This window comes from Monopterus albus, unplaced genomic scaffold (genome assembly GCF_001952655.1).
Source record: "Monopterus albus unplaced genomic scaffold, M_albus_1.0 scaffold264.1, whole genome shotgun sequence".
Classification (NCBI taxonomy): Eukaryota; Metazoa; Chordata; class Actinopteri; order Synbranchiformes; family Synbranchidae; genus Monopterus; species Monopterus albus.
Window position 1 is genome coordinate 35,965 of NW_018128144.1, and position 25,263 is coordinate 61,227.

At 41.2% G+C, this 25,263-nt stretch overlaps 1 protein-coding gene across 1 annotated transcript in view; it reads right to left on the reverse strand.

The window, feature by feature from the left end:
* Positions 1-219: 219 nt before the first annotated feature.
* LOC109972649 (glutamate receptor ionotropic, kainate 2-like) overlaps positions 220-25,263 on the reverse strand; it is a gene marked incomplete at its 3' end in the record, with an annotated part of 259,232 nt that continues 234,188 nt past the window's right edge. Inside the window, exons 7-9 of the mRNA XM_020621657.1 lie at positions 11,274-11,417; positions 8,745-8,852; positions 220-333 (exon numbers count right to left, since the gene is read on the reverse strand). Coding sequence (XP_020477313.1) covers positions 220-333; positions 8,745-8,852; positions 11,274-11,417 — 366 coding nt within the window. The remainder of the gene's footprint in view (positions 334-8,744; positions 8,853-11,273; positions 11,418-25,263) is intronic.

Sequence of the window (25,263 nt, forward strand, 5' to 3'; positions counted from 1 at the left end):
GGCTGTTTCCTTCTGCATGTCCTATCAAAACCCACCCTGACCTTGACCATGGGTTTTCCCAGTTCACTGCAAGTGAATTTGTAAACCTCTTTTCTTTCCTCGGTTTCTAAACAAAATGTAAAAGCTGCCTAACAGTGGAGAAAAATGTGAAAGAATTGTGAACAGTAGTGCAACAGTTCAGAAAACAATCAAAAAGATGCACTGAAAAAAAAATCATACCAGTATGGTGGAGATGATCAGGGATCGATTGGACAAGGAATCAGAGACATTTGTTGTCTTCCCCTTCTGGTTTTCTGTCATGTTCAGGCCACTTGGAGGATCCCAGGTACCAATCTGCAAAACAAAATACACTTGTTTAATCCTCACTCCTGTACAAATAGATGCACACAAAGTGCAGTTATAGTTATACACAACAAAGACTATACCACAGATGCATGTAGTCACTGCTCACTTTGAAAACTAACTCATTTAAAAACTAATATTAAGCTGCTTTGCTTTTGGCTAATTTGAAATTTCTGCAACTTCTCATGAAAGCAGTGGGAGTATTTTCAGACAGAAAACAACCCAATTTTCTGACAATTTCTCTTTGAAACTTGCTCATTCTGCGAGCAACTCAAATTAACCAGAAGCAAAGGAAAGATGTACTTCTGAAACATTCAGTTTCAGTCTGATACTTCGAAAGAGCATTAAGCGCATTAACAACTTATTTTGGTTTTGGTTTGGATGCAATGATGTGACAGTTTTCATTTACACTTGTGTTCATTTTGGGTAGAACATTACTGTGTCCTGGAACAACTGAGCAGCATTTGTTATGTCTATGGCCCTAGCCACCCCCAGCACCTCGTCAGCTGGTATGAGTAATCCTAGTAGCACCGCCCCCGCATAGGTGGGAGTGCATTCCAGGCAGTGAGGCACACCTGCTCTCAATTATCAAAGTGGTACTTAAGGTGAGCATTGGTGTGTTCTTGTCACCAGATGATTGCTTGCAATTCCACCAGTAACTTTGCTTGGCATCCATGCCCAGACCCTATGGAAGAACTGCATACTGGGAACTGTATGTTGTCAGTTTGTGGATGTTTTAGGCATCAACTTGTCTGGATTCCTGCCCTTTGTTGCTTTGTTTCTCTCAGCACCAAGTGGTGCCGTGACTGTTACCTGTTGTTCTCAGTGCGAGGAGACCTGCTCTTACTAAGATTCTGGATCTCCACTATCAGTTGTCATTAGTGATGTCCAATTGATACCATGACACCTATATCAAACCACTTCATCATTTGTATCAAGTATTGGTTCATTCATTCAAAGGTTCGTTTTAGTGCCATCTGGTGGCAAAATAGTATGCAGCAGAACAATGTCTGAATTATGTGATGGGTGTAACTAGGCTTTGTGTGAATGATGTGAAAACATTTGTAAAGATTGATTGATCAGTAGGTTGAGTCTATGAACATATGCAGGTGGGAGAAGGCTGCTTGGGGAAACAGAGGATGTGCTAAGATGGTAATATGTGTGTATGTAACTAGGACGTGTGAATAAATACAAGGGATGGACAATCAATCATTTTTATTCCTAGCTGGCTCCATGGTGGTCACACACCAGCAGCAATGATCATGCCGACAGCAACTACGCACACACCTACTACACCGACAAACCCACATTTTGTGCATCATCTTGGGTGGCTTTATAGTACCCCTACGCCTACGCACCTGCTGACACGCGCAGCAAGATCTCGCGTTGTAACACCGTATCGACAGTTTTAACCGGTCACGGGAGTCACTCAGGCCAGCCGTTTCTGCATTGGACGTCATCAATCACATGTCTTTTCGGCAATGATACAAGCCTCGAGGCAGTGGTTCGCGGAAGTTCTCTCTCCGAGCTCGAATCATGTATCGAGGCCTCGGTGTCAGATGGCCATCACTAGTTATCATCACATCATCCTACCACTGCTCTGCCGTGGACCTGCTCATCTGACCGGCTATCTCCTGCTGCCCTGGACTGCTTCTTTTGCCTGCGGCGCTCACCTGCCAAGAGCGGGCGCAGTCGGCTAATCAGGTCCACAGTATTCCACCAGAACTAGCTCTAACCTCAGCATACCTGTTCAGCTATCTCATGTTCTCTCCCTCTGCTCTCATTTAGCAAGCTGCGTCCCACCTTCAACCCCGGTTTGCAACACCAGCAGTCCAGTCCACCCAGCTGCCTCACGAACGGCGGATGAGACTAGCTCTGTCACTCATTAAAAGCACTTACAGTACCTAGTCAAGCCCGAGTTTGAGTCCTGCATTCTTTTTGAGTCCACTCACGCACTACGTACGATGTGCCGTAACAGCATTGTAGAGATACTAAATGTGATATCAAGATATGGGAAGTTTATGTATTAGCACCTCTGCAAGCTCCTAAAATTTTTCTCTGCATTGATCCACAGAAACAATCCTAGTGACAGATGAGAATTTTGGGTGCCCAGCTCTGGACCCTGAAATAGATTCAGTGAGGATGGCACAGTATGGTTGGGGTTAGCCAACTAGAACAAACAGTTAAGGTTAGGAAAAGATCATAGATTTAGTTAATAAAAAGGCAATGCATAACCACATGGTCTGTGATGGGACACAAACAGTCCTCCTTCCTTACAGTGGCTATGAATCCTGAACTATTAGATCGACACAGTCGGGGGGCACACTGTCCCACAGAGAGGAATGTTAGAGATGAACTAGGATCTGCCCAAGGGCTGGAAAAGCAAGACGGAAGAGGCTAAAATCTCCACATTATGGGTATATCTCATGTCTCTTATAAGATTGTTTCTACATCCCTAGTCGACCTGGAAGTCATTTCGGTCTACTCTCTTATATCAGAGGACTGAGGAGCAAGGACCGAGGATGGTGCTGGAGGATCCATGACCGAGACCGTCCAACACAGAAGTTTGTCAATTGACGCCTCTTTAACAGAAATCAGTTTGTGATTGGACACTTCAGATGAAGGATTTGAGGAAAGGACGTCTCATGTCGTTAATACTGTTTCCTCGAGTCCTCACTCCTCACGTTTCCCTCGAATCTTACTTGGGCCGTACTAAGACACAAGGGAAAGACACAAGTGAGGGAAACAACAATGCTTATAAGAGACATAAGATGTACCCTATCCTCTCCCTAGCAGGCCCCATCAAACACACACACACCCACATTATTCCACCACAACTAGAAGGGCCACTGTCACCAGAAGGGATCATAAACACTCCAACCCACACTAGCCACATGCTCCTTGGGGCTCCTCTGGTACCTTGCGTGAGGGCCTGAGATAGGCTTTGTAATTGCAAATCAACTGTTTAATTCAGGGTTCATGAGGCTAGAGGGCTTTTGAAGGCTTTTTTATTAATATAGTTAATTATTCATGGAAGTACAGGCACACACAGCTCACAGACCAGAACTCAGGAGCTGCTGAGAGGCAACCGGTGAGGACGCTGAAGTGTGAAGTGTTTGCAGTTGCATGTGAGAATATTATTTCTATCAGCTTTGTTGGCCTGCTGATAATCTCATGAATCTTAAATTGACTGCTGCACACTGGAGAGATGCCATTCCTAGGAAAAGATGTACACCATAGATCCACCTATTCATATGAGTACACAGCCACATGCAGAGGTAGGCTTTGTGCATGTGGTGATGCATTCTAACTGGCATTAAACATAGGGTATGGATTTTGTTTGGGTGTTAGCCAAACTGAATAGACATGGTTCAGAATTACAGTATGTTGAGTTTTAATGCTAAGCAGAAAATGGTATGGTATTTAAAAGTGAAGTAAAATGGGGCTGACACATTAAGTCTGAGCTCCTGTATCAGTGGGTTTACTTGCTTGATCCCTCAAAGATAATCAGTGGAATGTAAGGACATGCTCATACTGACATAGGACTGGGTGATAGAGCAAATACATTAGATTTTTCTTTTCGTTTATATTTTTGAACAACGTAAAAAATGCCTAAATCACAAAGCTGTTATCAGTGCTTCCTCTGCTGACACTGAAAGCCAGCACCTGCAGTTCTCTGGGGTTACAGTAGCATACTGGAGATCCTTCATTTTCAACAAAAATGTAATCTGTTTGCTGTATTATATTTACTGTGAATATGTCTCTCCAGTCATTGCCAACCTGTGGTGCTCTATTACCTCCACCAAGGAGATTATGTTTTTGGTTCTGTGTGTGTTTGTGTGTTGGTTAGCAGGATTACAGACAAATAGCTAGATGGATCATCAGCATACTTGGTACAGCCATTGGTGGGGACCAACCCTAGAAGTGATTAGATTTTGGCTCAAAGAGATCAAAGGCCAAGGTCATAAAAAATAACCAATTAAAAAAAAATCACAAAAAATTCCAACCTATAACATGGAACAAAAAAAATCATGTCTCTGGCAAAAGTTATCAAAATCATTTTGTGCTTGAAACATGAAATATGTAGGGTGGCCCTGTCTATCACCAGATCAAATTTTATCTTCTGACGGCCAATTAAAGTTAACATTGAAAACCCCATTTAACACATATTTTCTGCCATAACTTGGCCTATAACTCAAGCTTCTTCCCACATTCCAAAGTCATGCAGTTTAGGTTCAGAATCAGAATCAGCTTTACTGGCCAGGTGTGTCGGATACACAAGGAATTTGACTCTGGTACATTGGCTCTCAATGTGCATGTACATATCCCCATGCAAGGAGCAAGTAAAGAGTAAACCAGCATAAGGCTGTGTAATATAACATAATACGCAGTATAAACAGGCAGGAAACAATGCAAACAGACAAAGGATTGGCAACTCTAAATTGCCAGTAGGAGTGAGAGTGGGTGTGTGCGGTTATCTGTCTCTTAATGTCAGCGTACCCCGCCTCTCACCCAGTGTCAACTGGGATTGGCTCCAGCCGCCTGTGACCCTGTTAAACGGTATAGATAATGGACAGATGGATGAACCTGGCCTATAATGAATGCAGAACCCTGAAATGTTCAGGTAAGATGCACAGCATACATGCCTATTATACCCTAAAAAAATGATCCAGATCAAGGATTTTAGGACACATTTTGTGTTCTTCTGGATCTCATTTTTCACAAGGGACTCATTTGCATAAGTGGATGTTGTGCCTTGGCGGAGGTACGCGCACTCTCTGAATGCTCTTGTCATATATGAAAATAATTTTCATTTTTGAAAAAATTATGCATAGTGACACCCTTGCAGCTGCTCCTGGTGTTAGTCTTTATGTTTACAATGTGTAGTACTGCTAGGGATGTTTTTCTTTTGTTGATATTGTACATATGGCCCTAGTTACTAGAAAATGGCTTATAGTTTTAATAAAGAAAACTATTTTGAAATCATGTTTTGTCTTGAGTACATGTAGATAAAAAAAAATCTATTCAAATTGTGAATCATTCATAACTCTAAAAAAACATCAAGATTAAATTTTTGGCCACACCAATCACAATATCACATATTGTGTGAACAAGCACAAGTCCATGTTTCACTTCAGTTATTCCTAGGATCAGCAAAACAGGGCCACAGGCACAAAAATAATGTAGGTTTGTCCACAAAACAGTTCAACCTGTCTTATCTACTTTTTTAGCAGTGCAGTGTGGCAAAGCACTGAGTTGGGCAATCAAATACATGCAGGTGCATATTCCTGCAAAATTAATTTGCAATTGTACTTTGTGATAAAGGATAAAATGATAATATTCCAGAACTGTAAAACCTTCACTGGACTATGTTTCTGCATTTGATAAGCCTTCAAACTCATAGATCTATTAGTGGAAGCAACCTTCCTGGATCATATTTCATCTTCCTACTGATAAGTGTTCCTGCCTCAAGTGGAGGAGTTCAAGTATCTTGGGGTCTTGTTCACGAGTGAGGGAAGGATGGAATGGGAGATTGACAGGCAGATCGGTGCAGCTTCTGCAGTAATGTGGTCAATGTACCGGTCCAGTCATGGTGAAGAAGCGAAGGAAAATGGATGGATGGATACAGATAAGTGAAACCATACAACTTCATCACTGCAGTCCTTTGTCGCCTTTGTGCTATTTTTGGTCTAAATATCATATAACTATCAATGTTCTCTTTCTTTTTTAATACCTTGGAAAATCTCAAGACCACCTTCTGTCTGCCTTTATTATGCACATAGATGAAGAAAAATGATAATGTTTTGAGAAAAATAAGAGAAATACCTTTGAAACCATACTGACTTGTCACATAGCATGTTATTAGCTACAGTAGATGCATCTAATATATGTACAGTTAGCTGCAAAAACCTCCCTGCTGTCGAATTCACATAAAAAATGAGGCATACTGTTGCACTGCACTCAGTGTGAGGACTTGAACACTAGTGATGCCAGATACAGGGAGTATCCCTCATCATGGTGTAACTAAGGACACCCAGTCAAGGGAAATGTAAAGATCACATGTCACACCAAAAATATTGTGAATTTTAAATCAATAATATGTTTTGGCTTCTGTGTAACAGATTTTTCTGCCTTTTTTTTTTTTTTTTTTTTTTACAGTGCAACTGTTTTAGCATGGAATCTCTTTATGACCAGCACAGGCAGGAGATCAGACCCTGTTATATATGGCTGAAATGTGTCTTATATCCATATTTTGCCTTCGCCCGATAAAGCTGGTTTTCATGAGTACTACACTACATACAATCTGTCTTCAGTATATTAAAACTCAGGTATTTATATTCTGTGTGTTAAAATGCAGATGTAGTGCCACTTTCTATCCAAGTTCTCATAATTGAGACTTGGCCTGTCTCAGTGGCTCAGTCAGTTGTTGTGTGTACTGTTACTGAGATGAAGTAGAGAACTCCAGTCAGGACCTCTGTCACGTCATCCCTCTCCCTTCTAAACCCTCCTGACTGATTTGAACTTTATATTAGAGTGAAAATAGTCCTGATGGTAAAATTCAGGCTTACCTGAGCCATCAGATTGTAGTTTGATCCTTATGTACTCCTTGGATGGATGGATTCAATTTATTTTCATTACAGTACATACAGTAGCTCTTAACAAGGCTTTGTAGGTGCTTCACAGATCCCCCAGTAGCTGGGATAGACAGGATTGGCTGTGCACCAGCAATGGTTAAAAACACAAGTAAACACGTGACAAAGATAGTAGAAGTGACCTTTCTTGGTTTAATCCTCATCTCAACTTTAAAATGCTGCTTAGTTTAGGGATCTGAGGTCACTGCTGTATGCTCTAAAAATTCATAGAGATATCATAAACAAATAGCTGGATTTTACTGTTGTGTCTGCAGCTACTTGGCAGTACGTCAGCTGAGCCAAAGAAGGTGTTAAAGCATCTCAACAAGTACTTCCCATTACTGTAAAATGTTTCCTCTATTGTCTCACTTACATTTTATTCTGCATATATATTATTCTGCGCACTCATTAAAAGCCTGAAGTTTATATTGTGAACCGATCCATCAGACCCCAGTTTAAGTTACAGCTCTGACACTAAAAGCACATAAACCAACAATCCTCTATTTATTTTATAGTTATTTGTGTCTACATTTATTGATATTTTGTTTGTATCTGTTTGGTACAATTGTCCAGGTTACAGTGTGAATGTCTCATTAGTAGCATATATGCCATCACAAAGTGATTTCCAGGTCACCCGAGTAACAAGGAGACATGGGGTAAGGTAAAGACAAGCACCCAACTTCTCCTGTGAGGCATACTGAATGTCAGGAGACAGTCTCCCTACTCTAAAGGCTCCACTCTCACTGTATATGAGCTGTCAGTCTTCAAATTTTATGCAATTTTCAGGCAAAGTTCAAACTCCTTCAGATTCGACACATGGCAGTTTTTATTATGGGCCAGTGGGAAATAGGATATATTAGTGAGACCACAGAATTAGGAAAGTAGATGTCATGCTTACATAGTATTAACAATCTAATGTTAATGCAAAGCTCACTTTTCTTTTTTAAATATGCTTCACTGGCTACAGAGATGAGAAGACTGATCAAACTCATGTCTGTGGCTGGAGTCAGGGCCTATTTTAGCAACAGCTAGAGTTTACACAGCACCTCTAAAACTGACACTGACACTGCATCTCATTTGTTTAGCACACAAACTAAGGCTTCGTAGCTCAGTTTGGTTTTAGTTTCTATGCAGGCATAATGGTATCAAACCTGGCAGTCTCACTGTGACCACCAGACTCTAGGACGTGGAGTCTGGTGGTCATAGTTTGACTTGAATACTGGTACTGTTTGACATGAATAGTTACAACATTAAATTGCATTTCTTTTAATATCACAGATTAAACAAAGGCAATGCATCATGCTCTTCAGGTAGCAATACATGTATTCAACCAGGTTAGCTGCTTCCCCTTGCTTCTGGTCTTCATGCTAATCTAGGCTAACCAGCCAGACACCAGCTCTGTATTTAACACACAGACATGAAGTTGATATTGAGCTTCTCATCTCATCTCAGAAAGAAAATTATTTGTATTCCAATCTATTTGAATACCGACAGTAAGTTTAGAAATACTGTGCCATTTACAGCCACTGTTAGCCCTGACACGACTGCCAGAGTTTTACTTGAAAGTCCACTATTAATGGACTGCATTTACACCTACATGTTAATAGGGTACTGCTGCATATTGGTTGTGTGTGTGTTGATCTTTTATGAGTCACTGCTACACTGACTCTTTGATTTTGTGCCTGATGTGCTTTATCTCATTATCATATTGTCATACCAGGTGGACTCATCTGTGTACAAACACACAGACACACATTTTAAAGACACAACCTTCTCAAGGCCCTCCTCCTTCAGGCTGATGACGTCAAGGTCAAAGTCTGTCCTCAAGCCATTGGTGCGGTTGAATGTGATTCTCCCGGTAAGGCCATCCCAGTGGGCCTAATGAGACAGTGGTAGACACAGGGAATATCAGAGAGACATGCAACATCAGCATGAAGTCTGCATCTTTATAGGTGGTAGGATACAATGTAGCATGAAAAGTGTCTCAAAGCAGAAAAGGCCTTTTCTCAGGCACAGCAAATCATCACAGGGCTGATCTGACTGGAAGCCCGTGCCAGTCTTTAGTTCAATGAGTGGGTGTCACAGATCTGGAAGTTACTCACTCTGAACAGTCAGCTGTGCTAGAAGGCACCTGTCATACTGCATTACTTTGATTCTGTGTCTCCATGCCTCTCCATTGATACTAGTGCTGATCACTGATACAGTGAGGTGCTCCTCGAATGCATACTGTTAAGAATTACTATTATCAAGGATCAGGGGAGGTATACAAGTCTGACATATTCTCTGTCCAAGACAAGATATTTCACAACTGCTGGCCATTTTGCCTGGAAATCTGATATATAAATCCTACCAAAGTCACAGAATTTGTTGTGGAAAGTCATCATTCTAAGCAGACAAATGAGGTGGCTTTTGTTCAGTATATATATAAATATACACTACCCATTAAAGCTTGGACACACTTTCCCACTAAATTGAATGGGAAAATGTGTCCAAAGTTTTGTCAAGCCAACACTTCAGTGGGCAGATATCGAGCAACTACGAGAGGGCTGGCAGCGTATGTACTGTTTTTTCACTGGCTTTCTTTTTCTTCAAAATTACAAAACTTTTGACAGCTTTTACTTAGTGAATGGTGACTTTCTTGAGCCAGTGTTATTCTCCAAATTAGTAACTCAAGAGGCAACACAGCACAAAAGCTTCATTGGTAACGGAATAAATGTCATAAGGTTCATTCTCTGGGGAGCATGACTGACTCCATCCACTATGGACCAATCAAAAAGCACACCCAATTTCATGGAGATCCAAACAGATGTCTTTCAATTTTCTTCTTTCAGTGTAATGTCCCCACAGTGTTTTTTCACAGTTGCTCTCACAGATGTAGTGCAGTGCAGTCATAATCAGAGCTAATTTATACATTCCATTTTGTACAAAAATCGGGGCATTATCATATGAGTCCTTCTCTACAGTAAAGATTATGTGGGAGAGAGAATTTCAAAGGCAGTGTCATGCCAGCCTGTGTAGAGCATCACTCTGGATTAGCACAAGCCAATGACTCTTCTGTACTAAACATCATCATCTTATAAATGCTGGCGTCCTCCTGTATGACTCTATAGGCTTACAGAGCTTCACGTCAGAGGACAAAAGCAGCCTAAAAGCAGCAGATGGAGAAGAGATGGAAAAAAGAGAGTGAACGAGGGGAGGGTCAAGAAAGAAAAGATGAGATTTGCGTGGTGAAAAACTGTGCACTTATTAGAAATACATCTAAATCTGTGTGGTTTCTCTAGACTTGTCAAGTCTCTACTCATATAGTTTAGTTCTTAGCAGTTTTTTCATGATTTCTGCAAACTAAAGGGGAACAGTAGGTTAAGCAGGTCCTAAATATAGGGTGCCTAATCCCCAGCCTTTCCACAGACAGAATGCTCTGGATTATCACCCCAGCTTCACAAATGTAGTGAACTGTGGGGCAATTACCAAATAATGTGCTTTTGTTTCTGCATGGGTGATTAATGTCAATGTTCATTGATTTTACCATACTTAGAGTATGGCGTTGAAAACTGGGGAAATACATACAAAAGCTCACTTCAACCATTGTATATATTACAAAAAAGAGCGATAAGAATTGTGCATAAGATGGGGTACAGGGATCACACCAATGGAGCTTTCATACAGTCTAAATTGTTAAAATGTTTTGATTTAGTGGGATATAAGACTGCTGTGTTTATGTATAAAGCCAGGAACAATTTATTACCTGGTGGAATTCAAAAACTATTTAATGAAAGGGAAGGGGGATACAATTTAAGGGGTCAGTTAAATTAAAAAATTAATGCTATACGTACAACCAAAAAAAGATTTTGTATTTCCATAAGTGGGGTAAAACTATGGAATAATCTAAGTGTGGACATAAAAAATAGTAATAGAATTGACGAGTTTAAACATAAATATAAAGGTATGTGTCAATCAAGATATATGCAAGAACAGGCTCAATGATTAATTAGATGGAACATTGTGGGTGTGGGGTATTGTGTGGTGTAGAAGAGAATTATCTATGTAGAGATACTGCTTGCAAACCAATGATGGTAAGATGACGTCAGGGGGTAGGACTGGATAAGTCTGACTTCTTCCTACTCCATTCAAGTATGTACTAGGTATAAGCAAATTGATATTGGATTAGCATGTGTTGGATATGTGTAAAATTATGTGTGTTGACATATCAACTGTCTTTACATGCTTGAAAGAATAAATCAAATCAAATCAAATGTTGAAGAGGAAGACAGATTGGGGAGAAGGTAGAGAAGCATCTACCTCTTTGATGAGGGCCATGAAGCGGTTCCCGAAGCGCCAGGGCTTGTGTCGGTTGCACTGTAATGAGCTGACAGTGATCTGCTGAGACTGCTGCACAGCCACGGCCACCACGTGCACGGCATCGTACATCAGTGCAGCGTCCGTCTGCACGCCGACACAGAAGAAGGAGAAAGAGAGCATCATTAACAGGAAATACAGCATGCACCAAGAGAAATGACAATGACCTCACATCAAAGCACATATGTATCTGCAACTTTACATGCTATGCACACAATGGCCATGAATATTTGATGGTTCCACTACTGACATGTAATGCACTGATAAGAGGCTCTGTTGAAAATAGCTTGCTGCAGGGACAGTGATTATATTCTGCAGGGTGGTATAAGAATAAATGTAACATATTGCATTACATTGTGTTCTTGTTGTATTTTTATTTGCTTCCTTCAGTTGCTGCTTTAAAGTGCTTTAGATTTGTGATTTTACTGCCTATTTAGATTTGTGTTATTGCTCATCTACTTTATATTTCACTTGTATTATGTGGCATTCATGTGGATGGCAAAGTAAGAATTTCATTGTACAGGGAAACATGTTTCCTAACTGTGCATATGACAAATAAACACTTTGACCCTTTGATGTGGCAGCATGAATGAAACAGAATGAAAAAGAGCATGGTTTACTGAAGGTAACTAATTTTCAGTGTGTAAATGTAGATAGAAAAATGTGGAAATGAAAGAAAGCATTAGCATTCCTTTGGGTGGCCTGTGGAAAAGCATTTGCCATGGATTTATTTATTATGCTTCAAAAGGTTAAAAGTGAAGAATGTAAAAATGGTACTGTCACATACACAAATATATATATAAATATATACTACTACTACTAATAATACTGCTTATACTAAATTTAGAATCTAAATTTAAATATGTGTCGTGGTTGTACTTTGTCCTACAGTGTATGCTGTTTTTATTGCTTGACATCTCCTCACTGGAGTTTTATTTTGTAAAGCACATTGCAAACCTAGTTTTAGAAAGGTGCTCTACAAATAAAGTTTATTATTATTGCTAGTGATAGTAATCATAACAGTATGATCCCATACAAGATACCACTGCATTGTTTGGCCTTGTCTCAGTGTATAACAGTTAATACTAGTTAGTCGAAGGTTGTAGTCCATGACAGTCACTAAAGCTGCAATGATAAAGGTGTTTAATGACATTTGTGTCAATACTGACACAGGTAAAACAGCAGTTATTTGATTTGATGGTGTACACCATAAAATCCTCCTTGACAGACTGGAAGACCGGCTGGGATTATCAGGTACAGTCCTCAGTTGGTACAAATCCTATCTCAAAGGCACGAGTTATGTTGTTTCCATTGGAGATCATAAATCTGAGCAGACCGCCTTAAGATTTGGAGTCCTCCAGGGCCACTTCTTGGACCACTGTTTGACAGTGTTCAACTGCTCAAGCTCCCTCTTGGTCCAATCATACATGACAATAACATTGCCTATCATAGTTATGTCTACCAAGTGAACATGTTCCCTAAGATTCACAGTTTCAGTGCTTAGATCAAGTAAATACCTGAATGAAAATACATTTCCTCCAGTTAAATAAAGACAAGGCAGAAGTAGAGTTAAGAAAAGAATGAAAGTTATTGCTCAGCTTGATTCTAGAGCTATATAGACACAAACCAAGTTAGAAGTCTGGGTGTCAGATGAGAGTTTCACCATTCACATTAGGGCCAAAACCAAATCACCATTATATCATCTCAAACAAACAGCAAGACTCTGAGGTCTCATGTACAGACAAGATTCAGAGAAACTAGTTCATCATCTCCAGCAGGCTGGGCTACTGTAATGGTCTTTTGTCTGGTCTTCCCAAAGAGACTGTTACATTTCAGCTCAATCCAAATGCTGCTGTTACCTACAAAATAGATTTAAAAGTGCTTATTAATCACTGTATGAGGCCAAAACAGATTTCTGATCACCCTGAAGAACAATTAATATATTTTGATATTTATTATGATCTATATGTTTCTGCTTTTTCCAGATGTGTGTATGTGTATATATATAAAAAAAAAATTTCCCCACTCGCCCCCCACTTTGGGGCGGTCTTGTATTCCTTCCTTCAAGCTCGGGTCCTCTACCAGAGGCCTGGGAGCTTGAGGGTCCTGCGAAGTGTCTTAGGTGTTCCTAGGATAGCACTCTTCTGGACCGAGATCTCAGATGTTGTTCCTGGGATCTGTTGGAGCCACTCTCCAAGTTTGGGGGTCACAGCCCCCAATGTTCCTATTACCATGGGGACCACTTGTGCCTTCACCTTCCACATCTTTTCTAGCTCTTCTTTCAGCCCTTGGTATCTCTTGAGCTTGTTCCTTCTCGTGTTCCTTCTTCCTGATGTTGCTATCACTTGGGATTGCTACATCTATCACTACCTGCCTTCTTCTTCTGTTTGTCCACCACTACTATGTTCGGTTGGTTGGCCATTACCAGTTTGTATCTGGAAGTCCCACAGGATCTTAGCTTGGTCATTCTCAACCACCTTTGGAGGTGTATCCCATTTTGACTTTGGGGCTTCCAGCCTGTACTCGGCACAGATGTTTCTGTGGTCTTGCAGTCTCGAGTGACTACTTTATCAACCAGTAGCTGGTGCTTTGCTCCTCTGGTGTTACTACCAATGTCTTTCTGGGTGCTGCTCATGTATTGAGCCGTGTGCCTGCTCATCTTAGCTGGTATGATGCCTGACAGGAGCTTCCATGTTGTGCAGAGGCGGGTTATTGGGTGGTAGTTGGATGGCACTGCTCCCTTCTGGGGTCCTTCAGGATCAGGGCTGTCCGGCCCTCAGTTAAACAACTCAGGGTGGGTTCCATCCATTAGTAGCTGGTTCATTTGTCCCGCCAGGCGCTCATGGAGTGAAGTTAGCTTCTTTAACCAGTAGGCGTGGTGCTGTCCAGCTCTTCATACTTGAGACCCATTGTGATGATTACTGGGTCTTGTGCAGGGAGGTTGCTGTGGTCTGCTCTTAGGTCCACCAGCCACTGGGCATTGTTGTTGTGTGATGCCTCCTTCTCCCATATGCTCTTCCAGAACTGTTCAGTCTCCAGCCTTGGTGGGTCTCATGTTATTACCCTGCCACTGAGAGTACACCTTGGATGGCTCAGTGGAGAACATTTGGTTTATTCTCCTGGCTTCAACTTCTCTGGTGTACCTCTTCAGCGGCCAGGGCTGTGAGCCTTCGCTTGGCAGTCTCTTAGGTACTCCTTTTTTCATCACATCTTTCTGCAATTCCGATAGCTGGCCAACTTCTCTCCTTGCTGCCTTGATCTTGGTCTCCAGCCTCCTTCTCCATGGAGGATACTGCTCCTTATGGCCTTTGTTGAACTTATGGCCAAGCATCTCAAGGATCATGGTTGCTGTGGTGTATATCAACTTGTTGGTCTCAGTGATGGTTAGTGCTGCATTCACATCCTCTAGTAGACTTTCACTTAGTCTTGGTAACCAGTCACAGGAGTTCCAGGTGTCCAGCTTGCTCATGATCTTCAATCTCAGGTCAGGTGCTCTTGAATCGGGCCTGGTACCCAATCTCCAATTGTGGGGGTGATGATGATGATCAACCTCCCCCCTGACCTGTTGTCCTGGCTCCCCCTTGCTGGATTCATGCTGTACTTTCTCTGGTTGTGGGTGCTTCTTGCGAATGTTAGAGCACAGAGCTACTAGTTGTTTTGATGTTAGTCTAAATGTTGAGTTTCGAAGTATCCATAGGTCTCATGTTCTCCATGTGTAACCCCTCTTGCTGGGGTTACTTGTACAGTAGCATTCCAATAGTGTCTTGTTCCAGTAGCCCACTTCTCATCAGGTTGACCTGGTTTCTCAACACCTGACGCGGACCTCGTTGACCTGGGCGACATCCGAGTCAGTGCAACTCTTATTTTTCCAACTCTCATTCCCCATGAGAGTACCCACACCTAGCCTAACTGGGGTTTGGACCCCCAACCTTCTGTATCAAAGTCAGTGGTGTTACCCACTGAGCTATGTATAGGATCGAGTTTGAAGGAAGGAATACAAGACCGCCCCAAAGTGGGGGGTGAGTGGGGATTTTATATGTATATATATATATATTTACTTATTTGTTTTACTTATTTTTGTGAATGTTTTATTACTGCTGTTTGTGTGCCTGTGCGTGTGTGTGTGTTTACGTGTTGTTTTGCAGGATTAAGGACAAATGGCTGGATGGATCATCAGCATACAGTACAGTACTTGGTACAGACATTGGTGGGGACCAACCCCAGAAGTGATTAAATTTTTGCTCAAAAAATTCAAAGGTCAAGGTCACAAAAAGTAACCCCACTGGGAGTAGTCAAAATCAGGTTAGCAGAATAATCCACAGAAATGCTCAAGCTCAATGTAAGCATGGAAAGTTACCAGCGGGATGACCAGGTCCAGCCAACACTTTACCTAATTTTGGGATGCATATATGAAATCTTCTCTGAATCTTATTATTAGGGCCTAATCTCCACCCAAAATATGATAATGGAAGCCCACCCCGAGTCATCAAAATGTCTCATAACGCTATAAGAAAGTGCTGTTCTCTGCTCAGAAATGTTCAAAAAAACTCCAAAAAGTACAGATTGTTTACTCAGCTCCTCCTGCTTCTGTGTTGGTTTACATTTTGTGTGTTTTCAACCACAGAATCAGGTCAAACTCTGTTGTAAGGATGGAAATGAACATCTGCAGTAATTTAAGACACTTCTGAGACCAGAATTGGAAGCCATAGCCTTTCTTCTCCATGTCAAATAAAATATTGTGTCAATAATATTCTTATTTAGTACAGGAACGATACTGTTCAAGCAAATTAAACAACAAAATCTCTCAAGCTTCATATGCACAGACACTCTCTGTCTGTGCATATTTATATAATAAAGTCCTGACAGTAAGCAGTCAGGCCAAACAGAGAAGTGCCACCGAAGCTATCAGAGAAGTGCCAGTCATCCATGCTTCATTAAAGAAGCCTAGAATTCTGCAGCTCCTCAGAAACAAAATCTAATTAGCATTTGTCTCGCTTGATTGAAAAACAATCAAAACAGCTCTCTACAGTTGTTGGAGGGAAATCATGCCCTAGGGTGTTTAGGAAAGCATTGACCTGCGAGGGGAAAAAAATCACTCCCAAAGCTTTCATCTTTCCCCATTTGAGCCCTGAATGAGCAGCTTAAGATGGCAGTTTGGCAATAGTGTGGTGAAGCCACTCCAGTGAATTGGATGTGTGTGTGTATGTGTGTGTCCATATACAGTACATGGGAGATGTCCAGAGATGTTTCAGAATCAGTCAGTCAATAAACTTTCCTTCTAGAAATTCAGGCTATCTTCAGTGTATGCCCAGAGGAGTGGGAGGTATTCTAATCTGTGTTAGAAGGTGTTGGTGCTGAAGTAAAGGGAGTGTGAATTTATTTCAGTGTGGGAGTCTCCTGGCGGCTGTTACTGTATGTGTGCATGTTAGGGATTAGACTGATATGTATATAGTACTGTTTTGCAGATACGGGTGTCAACCAGTGCCAAGCAGTGACAGAATCCACCTGGACTGGCATCACAGTTTCTATCAACACTGGCTGTAGATTTGGTCATGCCACATATTAAACTGCTAAGTATTTTGTGTACAACTAAATTAGGGTTCATTCTGTGGGAATCAAGAATATTCACGCATAAATCAGAAAAATTATGTAGTTCACTGTGGAGGTAGTGCAAGAAGAAAGCTTATATTATGAAATATCCAAAATGAAGGGAATTCATGTTATGGAGAGTAGAAATTGCCTTTAAATTAATGACAGCATTCTTGTTTCACATTTAGATGTCAGGGGCACACGTGGAGATTGCGGCTACATGGTGGTGCTCAAAGAAAGCTCACAGAGTGTCAGAAATGGAAAGGGCTCGTGTTCTGAAGAGTAGGAATTTACTTAGTTAAGTTTATGGAAACCTGCTTATTATATTTCAATATTTTTACAAGGGCACATCTTAGCCTTATGATGTGAATAGAGGAAAGGTCAAAGATTTGGGGGCCATGAATGTCCAGATATTAAGTTTAGCATTCCTATTTGACTGTCCTGTGTGGTGTGCTGAGATGCTCTCAGTTGAATTGCTGTGATCAGTGCTCATACAGTCCAAGAAAGCTTGCATAGTGTATCTGAATTAAGAGTACAGCTTTTGCTGCATTGACCGATACCATCTTGACAGCGACGACCTTTGACAAAATGAGAAGAACAGATTCCAAAATGGGAGAAGCTATTATACACTCTATAACTCTGCTGCTCTGTTGAATTACAAACAATTGTTTTTTCATTGCGAATTTCTGTGGTTATGGTTTGCTTAGGCTTAGGAGGTGACAGCTCCAACTGTCCAGGTAAGGTAATATACAGTCTTATGCAAAAGTTTAGGCACCCCTTGATAAATAACAGATTTTGGTGATTTTTTATTTGAACAGATGTTAACACAGTTTCTCTTGGAAATGGAAAAAATGCACAATATTTTCAGCAAACAGTGATGCATAGTTACTTCTTATGCGTCTCCCACCACCAAAATAAAAAATAAAAACATTATTATGGCATGGTGCAAAAGTTTGGGCACCCTAAGAGTTCCAGAGTCTCAAAGTCTCTCACAAGGTTTCAGACCTTAATCAGCTCGGTAGATCTGATGCACAGCAACAGCTGTCATTGGTAAATGCCAATTTCAAAGCTGTACAAATACCTTGACTCTTCAAACCTTGTGCACACACTTGCGGACACCCAGCAACCATGGGTTCCTCTAAGCAGCTGTGTAAGACCCTGAAAATGAAAGTTATTGATGCCCACAATGCAGGAGAAGGCTACAAGAAGATAGCAAAGCGTTGTCAGTGCAAGCACATGAGATTAAACTGAGCAGTTAACAGCCTGAGCTAGACAACCTGTCTCCACTAAACATTTCTAGACAACAAATCTCTGAATATTTATCTAACTAAGAAATAACCTAACAGTAAGAAAATGCTTATGACTGTAACTGTTCTTGTTTGCAAGAGTTCCTTAAAAAGGAAATTTGCATACAATATAAGCAGTTTTCATATTTTTGAAATCATGACTAGTGCTGTTTTTCTGGTGAGGGCAGTCTCTGATATCAGCCTTCACAAACCACTTTAGTCCAACACTACTTTGTGTATTTGGCTGTGAAAGAGTTTAGTGTGACTGTCAGCTTCATGGCAGCCAGTCTTTCCCTCAGTGCTGAGGGCTGCAGCTCTGTGATGTTCACACTGCCATCCATTCTCTCCACTATAAACCACACAGGCCCACAGGGAGCTCATAATATCAATGTGATATGCTGTCAGTCAATCACAGCACTGATACTGTGAACAGGAAGAGTCAGCAGGATTTGTTGGGGAGTAGAAGAGAACTTGTATTCTCAGCCACATAGCTGGGACTTAGCTGGCATAGCCTCAAATCATGATGATGTGTATTTTGGGGGGGGTTATTAAAAGGTAAAATCAACAAAAAGATATTTCAGTTGAAACATTTCAGTCAATATGGTGTCAGAGTTAAGAAAGTATTTCATGATGGAAATGCACTCTTAATTAAAATAAGCTGCCAAATGCACTCGGTCATGTGCAGGAGGGAGAGAAGCTGAGCGGAGGCTTGCTGGAGGAGTTCTGGCAGCAGAGGTTTGTGTGCCTCTGCCTCTCCCCGGCGCAAGCCTCACAAGTACCCGTCAGGCAGTCTTGCAAATGATTTAGCAACACCGGCACTTCACTCCATAAACATCTCATTAAAATCAATTATGTCACTCCTGAATGAAATTAAAGCTAAATGCTTTAAAAGCTGCTTTTCCCTTGTGTCAGCCAATATGAGCCCCTGATGCTGTCTATTTTTCCACCTCATTTTTGCCTCTTCTCTCTCTTCCTTTCTTGCTCATCTCACACAGAGAGTGAGAGAGCTTTATTAAATCTCCTTACTTTAGATTGATTTCAGCAGTTTTATGAATTGTTAAAATGTTCAGGCCTGACGTGATGGTTGCAAAGGTCCAGCACCCGACCCACCCCCACTACCACCACCTCCTAACTTCCTAACCAAGCAACTCATCAACATTGCCATGGAAACAAAGTGGCAAGAAATAGCTTTTCACCAGGCTGGGGCTGGAGTAATCATTTCCTGGTGCTGTTTTTCAGCACTCTTTGTAAATGTGCAGAGAGCAAAGACTGGCACAGGAGAAGAACTAACCTGAGAATTATGGCTCACAACCAGATTTGGAAGCCTGATACAATATCAATAGTGTGAATCTAAACTAGCCACTGTCAGTATTTTTGCACCAACATACCCTATCTGTAACATTTTCAGTGAGATTAGTAGCTTTATAGTTAGATTACTAGTTTTTTTTTTTAACTCACTATGACCTGGATGACTGAGAATCTGCACAGATATACTGGCAGTAAACTTGTATTAACTAGCTTGTATAGGCTGACTGCACGACCACAGTGATGAGATGCATTGCTGTCTATGTTCTGTCAAAACTGTATCAGTTGCATGTGACAGATGTTCACATACAAGGAACAAACAGAGGTTGACCCTAGCCCTTCTTAAAATTTCGCCATGAGGGACAGTGATGGATTTATTTTGAAGTATGTATCAGAAGGCAGGACACAAGGCCAATAGCAGGTTTTCAGAGTCTGGGCTGGTGATAGCAGAAAACAGGGGGTGGGTGAGGGAAGGGGATTGGTAAGGTGGCCTTTTTATGGCTGATTCTTAAAGAGGTGAAGGGTGGAGGCTACAGCTGGAGCTCTGCAGAGAGCTGTGGTCACGCTGCTCTGGCTCTTTTGATTGAAACATAAACACCTTGAGAGATGAGGGCACACTTGGGAACAAACCGGGGAAAGTAGGTAGAGGAGAAATGTGTGCATGTGTGCGTGTGGGAGGGAGGTTTAACAATGGACCCACTGCCCAAAGCAGATCAGTACCCTCCCTCTCCCACTGCTCCATGACTACCAGGGCCTTTCCTCCCCTGTACTTTAAGGGATTAAAAATTGAGCATGTTTTGTACTCTTTTGGAACCTATCAGGCCTTAGTCATGACTAAATCACTCACTCCCTGCAGCCATTCTTGCCATTCTCAGACTGTGACTAATACTAATCTTCTGTGGTGACCCCATGTAAGAAGTCTATCGAGTGAACTATTACCTCATTAAACTGCTGTTCCCTCCATAACTTCAGCTACTGTGAGAATATGCTAGTTTACACTTCATTAACAAATTAATTCATCTTTTTTTTCAATTTCCAGATGAAGTAAAAATGAAATCAAGATCAAAGATTTTTATTGTCAATTCACTATATGTGCAGGACACACAGAAAACTGAAATACCATTTCTCTCTCACTTAGTATTGAATGCCATACCATTTAAGAAAGGGCCCTTCTGCAGGAGGCAGTATATGCTCCATGATTGGTCATGCAGCCAGTGATAATGCTCTCAATGGTGCCCCGGTAGAAGAAGCGCATGATGGGGGGTGGGACACTGGCTCTCCTCAGTTTGCAGAGGAAGTAGAGGCATGTTTGAGCTTTCTTGGCCAGTGTTGTGGTGTTGTTGGTCCAGGAGAGGTCCTCAAAGATGTGCACCCCCAGGAACTTGGTACTGCTCACTCTCTCCACTACAGCACCGTCAATGGTCGGTGGTGGATGCTTTAGAGGTTTTCTCCTGAAGTCCACAACGATCTCTTTAGTCTTCCCCACATTGAGGGAGAGGTTGTTGTTCTTACACCACTGGACCAGTTGGCACACCTCACTCCTGTAGTTGGTCCCATCATTGTTGGTAATGGGACCAACTACAATCGTGTCGTCCGCAAACTTGACAACGTGGTTGGTGATGTAGGTTGGCACACAGTCATGGGTCAGCAGTGTGAAGAGCAGTGGGCTGAGCACACACCTCTGTGGAGCCCCTGTGCCCAACGTGATGGTCTTGGAGATGTTTCTGTCGACCCGCACATTTTGTGTCCTCCCTGTTAGAAAGTCCAGCACCCAGTTGCAGAGAGAGGTTTTGAGTCCCAAGTGTCCAAGTTTTTGTGTAAGCTGCTGTGGAATTATTGTGTTGAATGCTGAACTGAAGTCTAGGAACAGCATTTGCACATAAGAGTTCTTTGAATCTAGGTGGGTGAGGGCTGGATGGAGAACAGCAGTAATGGCATCCTCTGTGGACCTGTTTGACCTGTATGCAAACTGAAATGGGTCGTGAGAGGGAGGAAGGATGGACTTGACGTTCTGCATGACCAGCTGCTCAAAGCACTTTATAATAACTGAAGTCAGTACTACAGGCCGATAGTCATTATAACTGGTTGGGTGGGGCTTCTTTGGAATTGGAATTATTGTGGCGGCCTTGAAACACGTGGGAACAACTGCTTGGCTGAGAGAGATGTTAAAGATGACTGTGAGGACATCCTTGAGCTCCTTGGCACAGTCCTTTAAAACACGACCAGGTACATGTATGTTATCCGGTCCAGCTGCCTTGGGTGGGTTGATTCTGGAGAGGGTCTTCTTCACGCTAGCTACGGACAGACACACAGCCTGCTCACCCAGGGGAGGGGTGGTCTTCTGTGCTTTTGTGTTGTTCTGAGATGTCACTATCACAGTTCCGAGGTGGGGGTTTATAGCTAAGATGCTGGAACTGGCTCCCAGTGCTAAGCATATGACAGGACAATGTCAACAACCATCACTACAGATCAGTTTAGAAAGCAATTTAATGCCACTGTCACATAATAATATGGCGATTCAAATCCAGAGCACCATCCCCTCATGGGCTAGGTCTGACGCCCACTGACATTCACTCTGACAGGATCTTGCTCCAGTTTCTTTTCTTTCTTTCTTTTTTATTTTTTTTTAATAAATTTCATTGCATTTGCCTTTTATATTTTTTTTGTGTGTAATTTCTTGTCAAGTTTTGTGTATTTTAAAGTGCCATTTAGGGTTATGCATTTCCACCATGTGAACAAAGCTAAGATCTTAGTGTTCAGGATAATCATCTTTATTTGGCCAAGTATGTTACACACCAGGAATTTGTTTCCGGTACAAAACCGAGGCAGCCTTTCAGTCTCATTTCACAAATTTCCAGTTCAAGCAACAGAAAAATGAACTTTTGATAAGAATATTTTAATATTTATGTAGTATTCTGATACTGATGGGATGCTACCGACATGAATGGATTAGCAGAAACAAAGAGGCTGTGATAAATAAGAACCAGCCTTATGCAAGCAGAGCCCAGAGGGACTCCATGTAGCTGTAGAGCCTGTTAGTGAGAAGACTGACATGTGGATGAGGAAATAAGCACAAGTGTAATGTGTATGTTGACAACCATGCAGAGACACAAGATTGAACAAATGGTGCAGAGTGGCAGGGCTTGTGCAGCTATCCTGAGAAGATGTACAGTACACGGCAGCCACAAGCACATATAGCCTACTCCCACACAGACTATATGCAAGACCAAATAACACAAAGCCTATAATTATCCAGATGCATTAAAGAATCCTTTATTGAAAATTTTGAATAAAAAAGGTATCACATAAAATATAAGCAATGCATTGCCAAATGTTTTGCAGGCTGCTGCAGTTAAATACCATAAACAACTTTAAAGCAAATATCTGATGTGAATTCAAACACAAACATAGTGAACAAGTTTGGATGCTGTGTGAAATTTCACAGCTAAGGTGTAAATGTTCATAAATTTACACAATAACAGAGTTCTCATGTCTTTAATTAAAACCAGCAAATGAGCAATAGGTGGAAGGCATAAACTGTTGTAAAGCTATTTAAGTGCAACCTGTGCTTCCGTGTCAACTGTTCCTGTTGCACTCAGTAAAACAGATCTGCCATATGACTGACTTCTCTGCTATTTTTACTCAACAGCCTTAGTGGCATCAGACAGAAAATGTGCAAAGGTCAACACCAAAGTGTTTCTTTAACACGGTGATTTGTCAGAAGTGTCTCCTGCACTTTCATGTTATGGGACAGAAATGGAAAGCTATACTGAATAAATAAAACAAATATGAGTTCTAAAATGCAACATCACCAAACAGGGTTGTCAAAATTACTGAAACTGTTTAGGTTCAGCGACCAGCATCAGTTACTGAAGTTAAAAATAACCAGCCAAACGAAATGAATTCACTAGAGATGTGTACATGCGGTCGGCTGGAAACACTGCAGCTTCTCTCAGCAGCTTAATTAATGGAATGTTGCTGTATTTTTCAATATGGGTTCACAGGATCCAGCTGTGTTACATTCCAGCTCCATCATGAGCTGTGCATACACCGGCTGAATGCACTGTCAATAAATGCCTGTATTTACTGGGAAATGGCCAACATAGTGTTGCAGATATAACAACATTACAAAGTATCGACATCAGCTAATCGATGATAAGGACACACCTCTTTCCAGCGGGGAGAAGAGTCACTTCACATCAGTTCTCCTTGTCCTTTCTCATCATGGAACGCTGTTCATCTGTGCACAGCAATGCAGATGTTCACTCTCTTTACAGTGCAGAGGATCCATTTGCATTTTTGGAGCTTCTCTTGCTCCAAGAGTTCATCTACTTTTTTCAAATATTTTTTGAATTACTTACTGATGATTGATGTTTGTGGTAGTTATTTTGTGTTCATGCTAACTGCCCTGTTCTGCTTTACTGATTTCAAACAAAACATTAATGCTGTTGTTGCAACTGTGACCATAAAGACACTGGTTTGTGGTGTGTAACATGACGACACTACAGATTTCTTTCATGCCATTAGTCATAAAAACCTAATATACAAATCAGGCACTACCAGATTATCATGTGAATCACTATGTAATAGCCTGTCCTGCATTCAGGACAGCGCTCACTGGACCTTCACCAACCACACAATACGCAGCCACAGCATGCATGTATAATCAGCACCACATCAACAGAGATTCCATGCAATGAAATCATTCATCACAAAAGCAATTATTTTCCCTAACTGCAGCAATAAACACAAATCAGCCTGAGAGTGCTACAGTGCACCAGCAGAACAGCATAAGTTGTGCGTATGAACAGCTTAGATTAACTAACTCAAAGCAAACACAGCAAATAAAAGGAGACAGGAAATAGTAAGGTGAAATCAGTTGAAACACCTTTTAATAGCTTTTATGAGCTTGTATGATTTCTGGGAAATAAAGACAAGCAGCAGAGTCATATACAACTGTCATATATATTTATCTTTATGTAGTTATGTCAGGTATAAAGCTGTACATCAGTATGTTTGGATGCGGTGTGTGCAAGGTGTAAATTTGAGATGGTTTCATAGAAATAGACAGATACATGGTGCGATTTATGAAAATAAATAAATTTGTGGGCCTAGCTACAGTAGATTATACATTTGGACTTTAATAACACAATTTTCCTTTTTCCTATTTTCTCATTTAAGCTTTTTAATGGCTTTACTTTTATGCCATAAATGAATGCAGAGTTGATATGGAGCCTCTCCAGTATATGTAACAACTGTAGCCTCAGGCAAGATGCAAGCTTGAAAACCTGGGTTCTCTGAGTCAGCCTGCAAGTTGCCGTGTGTTAACAAGAGGAATATTAATATCATTTTTTGTGAGGGTCCAGTAAAATATGATGATCTACTGCCCTGAATAATTTTCATTTTTTTTCACTTAGTTACAGTAGCTAGCTGTACTTTTCACACTAAAACAGATTATTTATGCTTGGTGAGTGACATTCTTTGCATTGATCAGGGCCAACAGAAGTAGGATCATCACGTATGTAGATCAGAATCAGAATCAGTTTATTTGCCAGGTGTGTTGGACACACAAGGAATTTGACTCAGGTACATCGGCTCTCAATGTGCAAACAGTAGACCAGCATAAGGCTGTGTAATATAACAAAATAACAGTATTAACATCAACAACCAGTGCAAACAACGCAGAAAAAGCAGTATAAATAGATAGTAAACAATGCAGATAACAAAGGAATGTTCATTGAAATGAGATAATT